The sequence below is a fragment of the Nicotiana tabacum genome, chromosome 23 (assembly GCF_000715075.1).
Source record: "Nicotiana tabacum cultivar K326 chromosome 23, ASM71507v2, whole genome shotgun sequence".
NCBI lineage: Eukaryota > Viridiplantae > Streptophyta > Magnoliopsida > Solanales > Solanaceae > Nicotiana > Nicotiana tabacum.
Genome location: NC_134102.1, coordinates 77,000,586 through 77,016,714, shown reverse-complemented (window position 1 = coordinate 77,016,714; position 16,129 = coordinate 77,000,586). Strand labels below are relative to the sequence as shown.

The 16,129-nt window shown below is 34.6% G+C and overlaps 1 protein-coding gene across 1 annotated transcript; it reads right to left on the bottom strand.

Annotated features, from left to right (window-relative positions):
• Positions 1–13,219: 13,219 nt before the first annotated feature.
• On the bottom strand, positions 13,220–15,878 carry LOC142177227 (uncharacterized). Its single transcript, XM_075245698.1, has 3 exons — positions 14,988–15,878; positions 14,626–14,777; positions 13,220–13,973 (listed from the first exon to the last, which is right to left on the bottom strand). The coding sequence occupies exons 1-3, from the start codon at positions 15,876–15,878 to the stop codon at positions 13,220–13,222; spliced, it is 1,797 nt and encodes a 598-aa protein (XP_075101799.1).
• Positions 15,879–16,129: the final 251 nt, after the last annotated feature.

The window sequence follows — 16,129 nt, the reverse complement described above, 5'->3', positions numbered from 1 at the left end:
TTCGAGCTATGCAAAGAACTTGTCGGCATGCACTCAAACTAGAAAACAGTGTTACCTCCTCTAGATGAATGAGACTGGAGGGGGAGATTGATGGGGTCCATCTCATTCAAAAGCCAAAGTAATAAGCATGTGCCTAAGGAAAATTTCTTTGGTTTGGTAGCCAACTTTGTTGAATTGTCAACATTGAAGAAAAAGAAAAAAAAGTGTGTGCAAATTATCAAATATAGTAGGCTTTAGAGAGTGAGACTTCGGCTATAAAAGGAGAGCTTCAGCTCTCATTTCTACACACCAACAAAGAGAGAAAGAAAGAGTGTGGTTTCACAGACAAGGTATAAAAAAGTAGTCTGCGAGAAAAATAGTGAATGAGCGATATTATAGTGAGGTGAGAATATCAAAAGAGGGTTATTTCTTTTGCGTGTTGTAGTGGTCTTTGGAGTATTTTACTCGGACCTACAAAGTGTAAAATTCCTTGTTATAGTGATATCAGTTGCTCGTTTCGGGACCGTGGTTTTTTCCTTATTCAAAAGGCTTTTTTACGTAAAAATCTTGGTGTCGTTGTCACTCTTTTATTCTTGTTAATTACCGTATCTCGGTGCTATGTTATTATTCCGTTTTTATTACTGTTAATATTATTTTTGTAGGGGGTTTATTCCCAACACTATGTGTATGACTGGATGGGAGAGTATTTTGATCACGAAATTGCATCTTGCTTGCGGGAAGTTAAGGTTGTATAACGCTGCATGAACAGAATTAAAGAAAGAAGATTAAAATTTGTGAAGCATGTCCAAAACCAAAACAGAAAATTCAGATCCTGCAGCTAAATTTTAAAAAAATTATAGACGCCAGCAAAACGTGATTTCAGTCCCTAATCTTTGGTGTAAAAGTAGCCTCTGAAGTGTAGTCAGCAAAGGATCAAGAAGTGCTTGATTTCGAGCTACCTACATCAAGATAAAAGCTATTTGGTGAGCTTGCGCAAAACTGAAGCTGTAATGTATCAGGATTCCTAATCTGAATTTCAGAGGATTGCTGAGTGAATATTTGAATTATCTGGTCATGATTTTCGGATATGCCGAAGCTCGGCGAGTCTATTTTCCAGCGCCGCAAACCGTTTCATGATTTTGATATTCCTACAAGGAGTTATAAAGTTTCTCGTGATGACGCGCGAATCTGAAACAACCAGCGAATTTAAATTCATAAGCATATTTCAGAAGAACAGTTTTACCGGTTATATGATTGTGATTTTCAAGTACGCCGTAGTTCTACGAGCATACTTTCTAGCGTCACAAACGGTTCATGATTTCAATATTCCTACAATAAAATATGAAAGTTTTTGTGAGGGCGCGCGAATCTGAAACGGACAGTCCGTGAACTTAGAGCTACTGGCAAGGAAAAATTATTACCTGATCAAATCTTAGCAACTGATTACAAAACAGAAGACTTCACCTCAATAGAAGGGGGTGAAAACCCCCAACTAATTGGTGCGAACGACTAAGAAGGCCTGAAGTTATCAGGTGCCTATTACTGAAAGATAGGTGCTCCAAGATTTGTGCAGGTATAATTCACCAAAGAGGATCATTATATAGGCTGCCAAGAGCACAGTCCCAGTTCCTTTTCAACATGGTTTACTTTAACTATCACTCTTTTTGAAGGATTCAAATTTCGGGATTGAGAAGCTTTAATCCTAAAATTTCTGGGCAAGAGAAGTAAAGTCGTAGAAGTAGACTAATTGGAAATAACGCAGGTTTTTTTTGGGAAGGGAATGTCCTTGGTATAAAGCCTAAAAATTCTAGGAGAGGACTAGTTCGAAGAAAATGAACGCAGCTTTTTTTTGGGAATCTTACAGGAACGTACTAAAACAAATACTATTTATCAACTAGTCATTTTACCAAAAATAGCCAAAAATAATTATCAATGATATACAACATTCAAAAAACATATTCAAAAAAGATTTTTATTTCAATGGTTATTATTGGGATTCGTTGAAAACACATAGATTAGGCAATATACAAATTTTGACGAAGTTTGAAGGCGATTTAGACTAGTTTTGGAGTGAAAAATACAATATATAAAAAAATTAGGCAAAAAAATAATTCTTTTTCAATGGGTATAGTTGAAATTCGTTGAAAACATATAGACGAGTCAATATACAAAATTTGAGCAAGATTTGAGATGATTTGGACTGGTCTGGCATCAAAATTCGTAGTTAAAGTCGAGTTTAAAATATTCTTCTGCGACATATATATATATATATATCAAACTTGTATCACACACATGTATCTCACACATAGGTATACATGGATATACATATAATACACATATGATACATATGTGATACATAAATGATACACAGTGTAATACACATATCATCATTTTTCATGTTCATCTTCTATTTCGAATTTTCAATTCAAACCACCTCAAAACTCCACCGAATCATTCCAAAACTAAGATTCAAACTCCTTAAGATATACCCAATCTATTCCAATAACACTTACTCAAAAGAAAACAAAAATTTGACCTTTTTTTGGCTACAAAGTACAAATAGCTAATTGGCTAAATTGGTAGCATTTGGTTAATATTAGTAATATTTCATGAATTGGCCAATTTTCGTACTAATTTGCTTATGGACGGATATAACTGGTAATTTTTCCTTCTTCTTTTTTTTAAATTTTTGGTGAACTAACAATTGGATTGAATAACAAATTGGCCCATTTTAAAGTTATTGGGCTGGAACATCGCAAGGTGAAAGTCGAAATGCCAACTTGATTCAATCCAAATACTATATGCTGTAAATTTACAGAGTTGTATTTATTTAAGGGTCTAGTATTTCCAAAACAGACTTATGAGGAGTCAAGTTTGAGGTTCAGACAAAATAAAAGTCTGTCAATGTTAGTACTTCAAGCCTCGCCGTTAAAGTTTAACAATAAGTTTACAAACCGACTTAACTTGAAGTAGGGGGCATTTGTAGAAAATTGAATTTTATTAAGCTTAAATCCATTAAATTATTTGGATCATATTTTAAAGGGAAAATTACTCTCTATAGCCCCTCAAAATTTTAATAGCTCATATTTTTTCTCACTGACATGAAATGGCCCTTCGGCCCAAACATATTACATCTAATTGCCCGAAATATCTATTTTGTATCTATTTTGTATAGTGACAGTCTATTTACTATATATTTTGTATTGTGACAGATTATTTTATATATATTTTGTATAGTGACAGTCTATTTTGTATATATTTTGTATAGTGACAGTCTATTGTATATAAATTGTATAGTGATAGTCTATTTTAGTATATTTTTTGTATAGTGACAGTCTATTTACTATATATTTTGTATTGTGACAGTCTATTTTGTATATATTTTCTATAGTGACAGTCTATTTTGTATATATTTTGTATAGTGACAGTCTATTGTATATAAATTATATAGTGATAGTCTATTTTAGTATATTTTTTGTATAGTGACAGTCTATTTAGTATATATATTGTATAATATTTGTATATAGAGTGTATCGTGCATCTTGCAATGTATCCATAATATATTATTAATGTATACCGAGCGCTTTTGTATATCCAAAGTGTATAGACTATTCTACGATGTATAAATTTTGTATATATAAAGTGTATCGTACATTTTACTATGTAGTGATGCAGTAAAATGTATATATGAAAGATTTTATAGAATTTAATATTGTGTTAAAAATTATAATGATGATAGCTATTGACAATTTATATTTGTTATATAGTATTTATTTGAGTGTACATTTACATTCTTTGTACGTAAAGGGTTATTTGATTTAAAGAGTGAAGAACATATTATTGTGTATTAAATAAATAAATAAACCCATGAAACGAAAACCATAACAATAAGGATATATATGGATTTAATTAAGAGCCCAAGTTAATTGGGCTAGTCCATCTTGCAGGATTCCAAATGATAAGCCCAAGGTCCATGCCATGTTTTAAATGACATGGCACGCCAAGTCAAATCAAGGGCCACTAAAAATATGCCACGTGCATAAGTGATGTAGCATGCCAAGTCAAATGTAAGGACCAATCAAATGTCGCCAAGTATTCAAAAGACATGGTTCAACCAATTATATGCAAGCCTATCGCATAACTTTAGTGACATATTTGATGAGGCCATTCAAATTAGAGAAAAATGATATGGATTTATCACAAGTTTCCTCCCCTATAACTATAAATAGGGGTCTCTATAAGGCCAAAAGAAAAGAACATGAAAAATACATAGAGAATCTCTCCTCTCCAGTGGTGATTCGCAAGTCTTCTGTATAGCAAGAATTCATCATCTCCAAGTAGTGAGTTGCAAGTTTCCTCCTTCACGTTTGTGATCAAATCCTGAGTCCGCATTCGTGGTCAAATCCTAACAACAAATGATCCATCAATTCAAGAACAAGCGAAATGTTCTCGAATTGACGATCTTGAGGAGAAGTATTAGAGGATTACATCTTTTAACTTAAGATTGTTCAAATATTGTAACCTGCATAAATTATTGAAATACAAATATCTTTTATTGCACTACTAAAAAAAATACTAATTAGCTATGAACATCGTCGCTAATCTGTCACTAAATCACCCGTAGCTAGCAAAATTTCTTGATAATATGTTGCTAATCCGTCGCTAAATGAGATTAGCGATGAATTTTTCTGTTTAACTACAGAATTTGACCGTCGCTAAAACCAGATTTTTTAGTAGTGTTTGTTACAATATTTATTGTCTTGATTATTATTTTCAAGAACGAAATTTTAGTTGTTACAAATATATATAACCAAATCCAGGTAAAAATTCCTTACCTCCAATGTACTAGTGAAATTCCTCTTCAAAATCTCCTTCTCTCGAATTCTAGGGTTCAAAATATGAAAGAATGTACAAAATTTTGAAATATAACACTTATAAAGTCTGCGGATAAACCCTTCGCAATGTTCGTCTAAAGCTTTGCGATCGTGAAGCACAACATGCTGCTGCCCAAAATTCACCCTACGCGATCGTGAAAGCCAAACAGTCCACCCTACGCGAATGCGAAGGCCAACACCTCCCCCCCTTCAGCCAGCTCCGCCTCTTCACGAACGCAAAACCCCCACGCGAACGTGAAGGCATCCTTACACAACTTCACAATTACGCCCATCTTACTGTGAATGCGATGCACAAATGCCCGACCGGCCAATCTTTCTCTGCTATCGTGAGCTTGCGCTCCGCTATCGCGATGCACTACAACACACCAGCAAAACTATTGCTCCTAACAATATCAAAATGGTCTCAAATCACCCCGAATCATACTCGAGTCCTCGGGACCCCGTCCAATCATACTGATAAGTCTATATGCTTAATTCAAACTTATCCCAGGGATCAAAACACCACAAATTACATCAAAATCAAGAATTAAAGTTTAAAATCCTTCTGTTAAGTTTTAAACATTTTGACCTCGCCGAATACGTCTAAATCATACTTAGACATTCTGGATCATGACTAAACTTCGCATACAAGTTTCAGTCAACTAAATAAACCTAATCAAAGTTCTGAAACACCAACCGAAAATCAATAGCATCGAAGTTAACTATCGGTCAAACTTATGAACTCTCTAATTCTTCAAATTGCCAACTTTCGGCAAATAGAACCAAAATCTTCTAGGAACCTCCAAATCTAAATTTGAACATACACCCAAGTTCAAAATCACAATACGAACCTATTGAAGCCATTAAATCCCGATTTTGAGGTCGTTTACTCAAAAGCTAAACCTTGGTCAACTCTAGCAACTTAAGCTTAAATGAGGCTAAGTGTTCTAATTCACTCTCAAACCTTCTCAAAACTAAATCAACCATTTTCACAAGTCACAAAATAATAATAAAAAATATACGATAAGCATCAAATAGGAAAAACAATGCTCAAATACACAAAATAACCGATTGAGTCGTTATAAATTATTAACCCAACTACAGTCTCAATTCATTTCGTCATATTAAAGTCTTATTTGGCCATAAATGGCTCTTCACATATATTTTACCCATGAACTTAATCATCCTTATGATCTAAACAACATTATAAGCTATAAAGTTTCTAACTTTAATAATAGGGTACAAAAAAATTACCTTGAATGTTGTTTTATAAATTCTAGGTCTTGGGTCTTGAAAAATTTTCTCAATCCTTAATGAAAAATTACGAATTTGAAGATTTTTAGTGTTAGATGATGTTAATCTAGTTATTACTTACTTGGTACATGTTGAAAACTCACCTTGGATGACGTGGGATGATCTTGGATTAATATCTCCTTGAACGGAATAAGCCCTAACTCTTTGGGATGTTAAAACGAGAAAAATTACGTTTTTGGACCTTTTACAACTGGCCTGGTCCCTAAGGACTTCCTTTTATGATACTTGCTGGAATTTTCACGGTTCAACTATGGCCACAATCTGTCGCCACGATTTGAATCGTTGGGTAGGGTTGACTCGAGGGTCAGGTTACTATTTTGCTACTTTTCAGTAAAAAGATCATAACATTAGTTAAAAATGTCAATATTACAAACGGTTGAAGTTCAAGAAATTTGACTCAAAGATATTTCATTTGATATATGACGCATAGCTCAATTAATTATGCTTTAGGAGACATGATCATTTGTCTATGTTCACTTTCTTCTTTTAAATATTTTTATTTTGTTCCATACCATCTCTCGCCTCTTCTAAATATTTGTACCACCTTCCAAACATATAATTTATATATTATACACCTTCAAATTTTCTAAGCACCCTTGTGTCCAACTAAAGCCTAAGGAGGGAAGCGAAGATAAATCCACGTCCAAGTATTTGATATCGAATGTGCACACATTCACCTTCGTATGTATTCTCAATCAAAGATTCTTGGAGGGCATGGGCTTGTAAAGCGTTTAATAAGGCTTCTAGCGCTGATGTGGGACAAAATTCACTTTCCCTATATCTACACTAACACCTTATTTTTGTTATATAATACAGGGTTCGGGTAGTGCCTGAGCCTTGAGTATATATATAGAACATATATAGTATCGAGACTTCCAATGAGTCACGCACTTGTTATCCAACCCATTTTTAGTGGGTTGTGTTGGGTGGATAACTATTATTTTTAACCATCTTACCAGGTCTAGGTTGTAGTAATCCTAATAAATAAAGAGAGAAATTGATATGATTCAGATACTAAGGCAGTTTATGAGTAGATAAAATGCTATTGACATTTAATTTTTGGACAATAAGTCACTCTTTTAATCTCTCTTCGCTGTCGTGTGTTTGCTACAAATGAGGTTTTTGAAAGAGAGATTGCAAATGAACTTGAGAATAGTGATTTGAAACAAGGTTGTACAAACCAGCATTTTAAAATATTTTTTGGGAATTGGCCGGAGCTCGCCACATGCAAAACGCCTTGAGGCTCACGTGTGGGGTTTAGTTTTGTGAGACTTACGTCCCAAGCGTCCGACTGTGCGTCCTAAACGCGCCTAACATTTTCCGCTCGGGGTTCACCCAACAGATCCTACACAAAATAATTATGTGTCAAATTTTCAAATTAGCACAATTAACCCTCAAGATTCTTTTACAAATGAATGATAAAAGTTCTATTCATCTATATAGAGAAATATAAAGTTTGATAATTTATTCTGAGAATAGATAGCGGCGGAATTTGTATTGTACTTGCTATTGGCTTTATGTTAAGTTCTATATCTCTCAAAATTATCATACTTTTATTATTTTGCTATTTGAGAGCAATTTTATATTTATTCATGAAGGGATAATGCTTTAAATTGTATTATTGATAAAGTTTATTGATTATTTACTTTTAGGTAGGTAAAATGTGTAGTTTGATAACATTTTCTAGGAAATTATGATCTTTAATTGTTTGAAAGTTAAAGACGTTATAGTGAATTTATATATCATACTAACTTTGATAGTGTTGTGTTGTTTATACTTGTAATAAAATTATGCTAGATATTTTATTTTCTATGAGTTTCTTTAATTCTTTTCAATTTTCTTAAAATTTTAACGTAATTTTATATTTTTGTGCTATTATGCTACTTCTTAATAATTTATAAATTAAAAAATATAAAGATTTAAGGGGCTTACGCCCCATGTCTCAGAGCTTATGCCTCGCCCAGCACTAAATAAAACTCCTTGTCTCATGCTCTTGCCTCTTAAAACGCGGGTATAAATCTAATACTTCCTCCGGTTCACTTTAATCTATTTTTTGGCCTTTTGTGGTTCACAATATTTGATCTTTTAAGATATCAAGATAGAATTAACTTTTTTTTTTCAAAGTTGCCCTTGGAATAAAGAGCCTAGGAGTATTTGTTATATTTTCAATGAACAAATTAAGGTTAATATGGTCAATTTTATTGTTAATTAATTCTAAAATATGAATTTCTTAATATGTGTGAAAGAAACCAAAAAAATCAGTTAAAATGGACCAGATAGAATAGTGTACACTTCTAGTCATTAAAGAAGAGTGATGTTACTAATTAAGCAATTTTTTTCTCATATTAATGAGACTTCATTAATGTCTCTTCTAAAACCATTGAGTGAAGAGGGACCATCCGATTGATTCATCTGAATATAAGAGCTTTTTCAGCCCTTAATTAAAATTAATGAAATGTTTGTTCATCTATAACGTCTGTTACGTATCTAAGTTATATTAATTGCTCTCTTTATTTATACTCGACGAAGGTAAGTTTATACCATACGTTGCTGTGATATCAAAAGAAAGGGTAAAGAAGATTTTCTTAAACTTCTTTTTTATTTGTTTGTTTGTTGTTGTGCATCTTTTTGCTTCTGAATAGCCATGCTTCTATATTTGGATTAATCTTCATTCTTTACACTTAAAATTTGTTGGTTGCAAATGTCTTCTTATCGGTAATGCCAGTACTATTTAAGTTCATGTACATTGTGAATGTTTGAAAAACAATTCCTTATTGCAATTTACCATACAGATGGAATAGCAAAATTGCTATATCAATTATTCTAACTTATATTTAAAACTTTGAAAAAAGGCAAGAAAATTGGCGAAGTGAGGGCAACTATGACACTTGGACACAAATAAAAATAATATATTTTGAGAAAAAATAAGCACCAATGTGATTTTAGGTGCAATATCTACCTACATTATTCGTTTAATAATCAATTGAAGTGGTAATCTAAACGTACACACGAGTGCACTTTCTGTTGATACAATTTTTCTATTTACATAAACTTTTAAAATTGTGCTTATGAAACCCTTTAACGTTATTGGATAATTGTTTATCTTTGCAGGAAATAAGAACAAAATGATGGGTTGTAACCGGATGATGGTATTGGAGCAGATTTGTGTGATTCTTCTAATACTATTTATGACATTAATAGATTGTAAAACATACCCCCCATCCGTGGAAGAAGGTTGTGTCTGCGATTGCATTTATTACTGGATTAATTCAAGAGAAGATGTTCCTACACCGGCAGTAGGCCAAATGTGTAGAGATGGACTGATTCCAGATTTTCATTGTGACCTTAAGGATGAGTATGATAAGGCCCTTGATAAAACACCCTTTTTAGAAATGCCAGACTGTACTCCCGTATAGTTACGTAATTTTGCATCTTTATTATAATTGATGATACAAAACGCAAAGTACTGAAAGCTTTATTCGTCGTTTTAATTGATCCTCTAATTTTATAGCTTTTAATCTACTATTAATAGAGGACACACTTATTCCTAATCGAAAATATAAGAGTTTTCAAAGCGTTTTATCATGTTCCCGGAGGTGCAAATGTACGGGCCTAACATGTTATTAAGATGCATAAACCATGATCAAGAGTTGTTTATGCAATACTGGTATAATATGACTCTTTCTTTACAATATGTGCAAACTGTGGTGTTGTATCATACGACCTTTTCTTTACAGTATGTCTGAAAATAATACACAAATAAAAGTGGTGCCTTTCCAGCAATCAATCCAGAGCCTCATTTACAACATTTTTGATGATAGAGAAGGAATTTTCTAAGCACGGGCCCAACATTGTATTGCAATATATAGAAAGTTTTAAGTAGCATGACTACAATTTTTAATGCATAAAAATAGAAATTCTCCTCAGCTGAATGCAGGAGAACCAAAGAAAGCGGACTCCGTCCAGAAAGCAAAATAGCACCGAATATACTGATTGGAACTCGAAGGTCCACATTGCACATTGCTATTACTAATCTTACATCCTCCAAGGGGACCAAGAACCAAGAATATATTATCTATCCACGCCTGCAGAGATTAAGAAATTATAGAGAAAACAGTTACATCGAGTTTATTACTAAAAGCAAGCACAATAGAGTGCCACTAGGCAATATGTACAATGTTTAACAAATAGATTCCAGTTTATATAGTGAGGCTCTAAACTACTCATAGATCCTATTTAAATATCGAACAACGCCTTGTTCAGATGAAGATGTAGCAGAATGCAATGGAGGAGGACATAGCCCCTCAAAAATGTTTATGAAGGGGATGCGATGATAGAGATCTGAAGCCAACTTTGGATGTTTAATCCGGTCAGTTCATCGATGATATAGTCCTAATGATGATCCTACATGTATTTCGTGTGTATCTCACGAGCGGATTTAGAAAACCTCGTGAATTGGGTACTTTATTTAATGTTAGAAACAGTTATACTGTGGCTAGTTGATGTGCATCTCAGTTTCTTGGTGCTATTTGTAGCTAACAAAACTTTATCTTTCTCATTTAAAAAAGATATAGGGAGAAAATATGGTCAACGTTTAAATCAGAAATTCAGAAAAATATGGACTCATATCTGCTGTAGATCAACCAGATAATAAACTTGCCTAAAGTAGGATTAAGATTGTTGTGCAAATTCACATCATAAAATTTACAAAACACATCGTAATTTTCGAAATACTTTATAGGCCACATTTTCCTAATGTATTGTTTTAACATTCGATCAACTCTATAAGAAGAAAAAAGGAAAGGAAATAAAAGTACTTGTTATTCTTTACATCAAGAAAAGGAATGCAATTGAAATTTTAGTTTGATAGTTTGAAATACTTTTCAAGTAGCACTTGTAAAATATTGAATTCTGATAAGCATTCATTTTATGTTTGTGCGGAAATCCTACAAACATGCACCAGTAACCATTATGGCCATGGTTAAGCAGGTTTTGACATGCGAAAGCATGTAAGAATCTATGAAAATGTGTTAAAGATCCACACTTATAAGGTTAAGGTGAATTATATATGCATAATAGTAAATGAGTTAAGTTACCAACATCAAAGAGCAAAACAAAGCAAAAGATAACCACAATGAGAGCCACTTACTTGAGATGCTTTTCAAACATGACTTGGTGAGTCTCTTCAGCAGATTTTACAGCCACTTCATCTTCAGCTTGTACCTCACAAGGAAACCACGTGCACCCCCGCGGAAAATTCTTCACAAATGCATCAATCTACATGAGACACCATAAACGTCTCATTTTTTCTCATTAGCAGTTATACATAATGGCAGTGCACTCCAAATCTTATTAAAATTTCTGTGTGTTAAAACAAGCCCTAGAACCGCCATTTGAGAGTTCTGAGCTGTTAGGGGAGAAGAAGATTCTAGAGAGAGAAAAAATGAATTCTTATTCGATGTAGAATTGACTCATCTATACAGTAATTCGGGTATTTGTACATTTATACATCCCACTAACTAATAACTAATTATACACATGTGCTAATTAACCACCCTAACTGATTCTAGAAGAGTACACCTTAAATAGCTACCTGTACAACCACTATTTATCTCTACACTCCCCTCAAGTTGATAATGGAAAATATTTTTCATTCCCAACTTGGAGACTAGGACTGCATGTTGACGATGCCCCAATGCCTTTGTCAAAATATCAGCTGGTTGCTCCTGGGTGGCTATGTGTGCAGTCATTATCAACCCTTCTTGTATCTTCTCTCTGATGAAATGGCAGTCAATGTCAATATGTTTTGTCCTCTCATGATATATGGGATTCGCAGCTATCTGCAGAGTAGCTTTGTTGTCACAGTATAAATCCATGGGCAGCTTGACACTCACTCCTAGCTCCTTCATCAGCCCATTCAGCCATATTAACTCAGCTACAGTCTGGGCCATGCTTCTATATTCTGCTTCAGCTGAACTCCTGGATATTGTGCTTTGTATCTTGGCTTTCCATGAGATTAGTGAGGTTCCTAGCTTAACACAAAAACCTATAATTGATTTCCTGGACATGGGGCAAGAGGCCCAATCAAAGTCGCAAAATGTCTCCACCTTTTCTTGACCTCTGCTTGACATTAACAACCCAAGACCTGGTTGTTTTTTTATGTACCTCACTATGTGTAAATATGCTTTATAGTGAGATGTCTTTGGTGCATGCATGAATTGACTTAGGCATTGCACTGCGTATGCAATGTCTGGCCTAGTGATGGTCAAGTGTAATAACTTGCCAATGAGTCTCTGAAAGCTATTTATGTCCTTCAATGGCTCATCTACATCAGTTCTTTGTACACATTCATCATATTCTGTACTTGTTAACTTTAGGTTTTATTCCATAGGTGTGTCCTTAAGCTTTGAACTTGATAGTCCTACTTCTGATATCATCTCTAGAGCATACTTCCTCTGAGACATAAGGATGCCTTCTTCAGACCTAGCAAACTCCATTCCCAGAAAGTATCTAAGCTCTCCAAGATCTTTCAATTTGAAGTTTTTATGCAGGGAACTTTTAGCTTGATGTATTTCTTCCATGTCATTACATGTGACAAGCAAGTCATCTACATAGACAAGGATAAGCACAAACTTATTGTTAGTATTCTTAGTGAACAAAGAATAATCATGCCTGCTTTGCTGAAAACCAGAGGATAACAAGGCATGTGTTAGCTTCATATTCCATTGCCTAGAAGCTTGTTTCAAGCCATATAAAGATTTGAGTAGTCTGCACACCTTATACTCCCCCTGACTACCAAATCCCTGAGAAAGAGTCATATAAACCTCCTCAGCCAGATCACCATTCAGAAAAGCATTATGAATATCCATTTGGTATACAGGCCAATACCTAAGGGCAGCAATGACTATAACAGTTCTTACTATGGTCATCTTGGCTACAGGGGGAAAAGTATCATGGAAATTAATTCCTTCTTGTTGTATGTAACCCTTAGCAACCAATCTAGCTTTAAATCTCTCCACAGAATCATCAGCATTATATTTGATTTTGTAGACCTATTTGCAGCCTATAGGGACCTTACCAGGTGGCAAGTTAACCATATTCCAAGTGTGATTTTTTTCTAAGGCTTCAATCTCAAGGTTCATAGCCTTAATCCACCTATCATCTTTAATGGCATGGGAGTAGGAAGTAGGTTCAATATTTGCCAAGAAAGAAGAAAGAAAAGATTGAAAATGATCAGGAAGATGATTGTAAGAAGCAAAGTGATGAATAGGGTAAAGGCATGAAGTAGAAGCTGAAGGTAAATGAGGGTGAATGTAATCAGATACCCAAATGGAAGGCTTAAGTGTTCTACCAGATTTTCTGGGCAACAAGGAATCAGTAGGAGGATCAATAGGAGGATCAGATGAACTATGTGAAACAGTAGAAGGAGGAGAGGAAATAGGATCGGAAGAAGGAGTAGGTGAAATACTGGATTGAGCAGGATCATTAGGAGGGGAAATGATGTCATTGGAAATGGAATCATGATCAGGTGTAAAAGATGGTAGAGAATCAGAATTGGGAAAGAGAGGAGAAGAAGTAGAATAAGGATCATGAGTAGCAAGAAACTTACTCCTGGGATGTTTGAAGGGATAGACATTTTCATGAAAGATAACATCCCTATTAACTATGAACTTGTTGGCTTTAGTGTCATATATTCTATACCCCTTTTGAGTAGTAGCATAGCCCATAAAGACACCAGGGACAAATTTAGGAGTAAATTTGTCATGAAAGTCAGGTTTTGTGGCATAGCAGAGGCAACCTAGAGTTCTGATGTGAGAAAAGTTAGGGGGTTTACCATGAAAATTTTCATAAGGTGATTTTCCATGTAGTACAGTACTTGGTAGTCTATTAATAATATAAGTGGCAGCAAGAATACAATCCCCCCGAAACTTCAAGGGTATGTTAGCTTGAAATTTCAAGGCTCTTCCTACTTCTAGGATATGTTTGTGCTTCCTCTCCACAACACCATTTTGTTGTGGAGTGTGAACACAACTACTCTGATGAATGATCCCTTTGGTTTTGAAAATATTAGAGCATAGGGTGTTAAAACATTCATGACCATTATCTAATCTAAAAGTCTTAATAGGGGTTGAGAACTGATTTTCAACAAGATGTAGAAATTCAGTCAGAATAACATACACATCACTTTTTAAACTCAAAAGGAAAGTCCAAGTCATTCTTGAATAGTCATCAACAAGAGTAAGAAAGTATTTGAACCCATTGTAAGTACAGACTCTATATGGACCCTACATATCCATATGCACAAGTTCATATACACAATTAGACTTGAAAGTACTAGCAGGAAAAGGTAGTCTAGTTTGTTTGGCTAGTGGACATACATGACAATGACAAATAGAAATATAGGACAATTGTTTATTTAGATCAGGAATCATTTTCAATACTGTAAGAGGTGCATGACCCAAGCCTTTGGTGCCATAATGCACTTGAATTTGACTGGACTGAAGCAGACACACAATTAGAAGCAGAAGTAGTAACAGGTGTTGAGGGATTGAGGATGTAAAGACCACCCTTGAGCTTACCAATCCCTTTCACCATGCCACTAAAGAGATCCTGAAAGACACAAAAATCAGGATATAAATGAACTGAGCTGTTTAACTCTTTTGTATATCTAGAAACAGAGAGTAGATTAAATTGGAATTCAAGAACATAAAGAACATCATAAAGGACTTCTGAGTTAGGCAAAGTACATAGTCCAGTATGAGTAACTTTAGTACTATTTCCATTAGGTAAATGTACAGTATGTTATTTGAGTTTAGGTACAGGGTATACTGATGATAGTAGATATAAGGTTGAAACTATGTGATTAGAAGCCCCAGTATCAATAATCCATGGACTTTGGTCAGTGGTACAGTTACCTGCTATGTTGGTTGAGGCATCAGGACCATTCTCCTTGTTCAGCAACTTGAGAATCTGTTGGTATTGTTCAGCAGTGAAAGGCTGAATAGTTAGAACATCATTCTTGTGCATACTAGTGTGAACTTCCTCTCCAATGGTCACATTATGTGCTACAACTGCTGGTTGTTCATATGATCCTCTTTTCTTGTTAGTGAATTTGAATCCAGGTGGATATCCAATCAATTTGTAGCAGCCTTCCCTCGTATGAACCTTCATTTTGCAGTAGTCACAGTACAACCCAGCATTTCTCTTAGGCTTTACATTGAAGGAATTAGCAGAGGCTAATGCAGTATGGTCAATATCCACAGGAACACTTCCTAAAATTCTACCCTGTGTTGTCAAACCACTGTTCTTCCTCTGACTTTCTTCCTGAATAATCATGGAGTAGGATTGATTAAGTGAGGGTGTTGGATGCATCATGAGAATCTGACTCCTTTGTGGTACATAAGTATCATTTAATCCTATCAGAAGTTTCATAAGTTTCTGTTGGTGTAAAAATTCCACAAATGGTCCTGACCTCTCACAATCACAAGGTTCCGGAATCAATGACTCAAATTTATCCCACAAATCATTCAGATTCGAAAAATATACTGATACACTAGAAACTCCCTGTACCAATGAGCTAATCTTCATATTCATGTGATAAATTTTGGTTGCATTTACCTTATCAAACCTAGTCTTCAACACGATCCAGACTTTCTGTGCGTTTGAGGAGAAGACAATTCCCTTGCTAAGCTGCTTCACCACCGAACTCATGATCCACGATTGAACAATTGCATTGCACCGGTCCTACTGACGTAATTAGAAGGTATTGTTTTCGTACAAATCTCTAGTGCACGTTCCATCAATAAACCCTAATTTATTCTTCCCAAGGAGTGACATTTTCATAGATCGCCTCCATTCCGAATAATTTTCAGTTCCGATGAGAAATTGTGGGACAATTTGCAACCCAAGTATGTCGGAAGGATGTACATATAAAGGATCATTGTAATCAATGTGTTGAATGT

Bases quoted from the DNA above. Each gene is read 5' to 3' on its own strand.
- LOC142177227 (XM_075245698.1), bottom strand. From the start codon at position 15,878: ATGAGTTCGGTGGTGAAGCAGCTTAGCAAGGGAATTGTCTTCTCCTCA. The intron at 14,778-14,987 runs GTACCTAAACTC...TGTGTCTTTCAG, and splicing joins TACTATCATCAGTATACCCT to GATCTCTTTAGTGGCATGGT. The intron at 13,974-14,625 runs GTCATGCACCTC...TTCTCACATCAG, and splicing joins TTATGGCACCAAAGGCTTGG to AACTCTAGGTTGCCTCTGCT.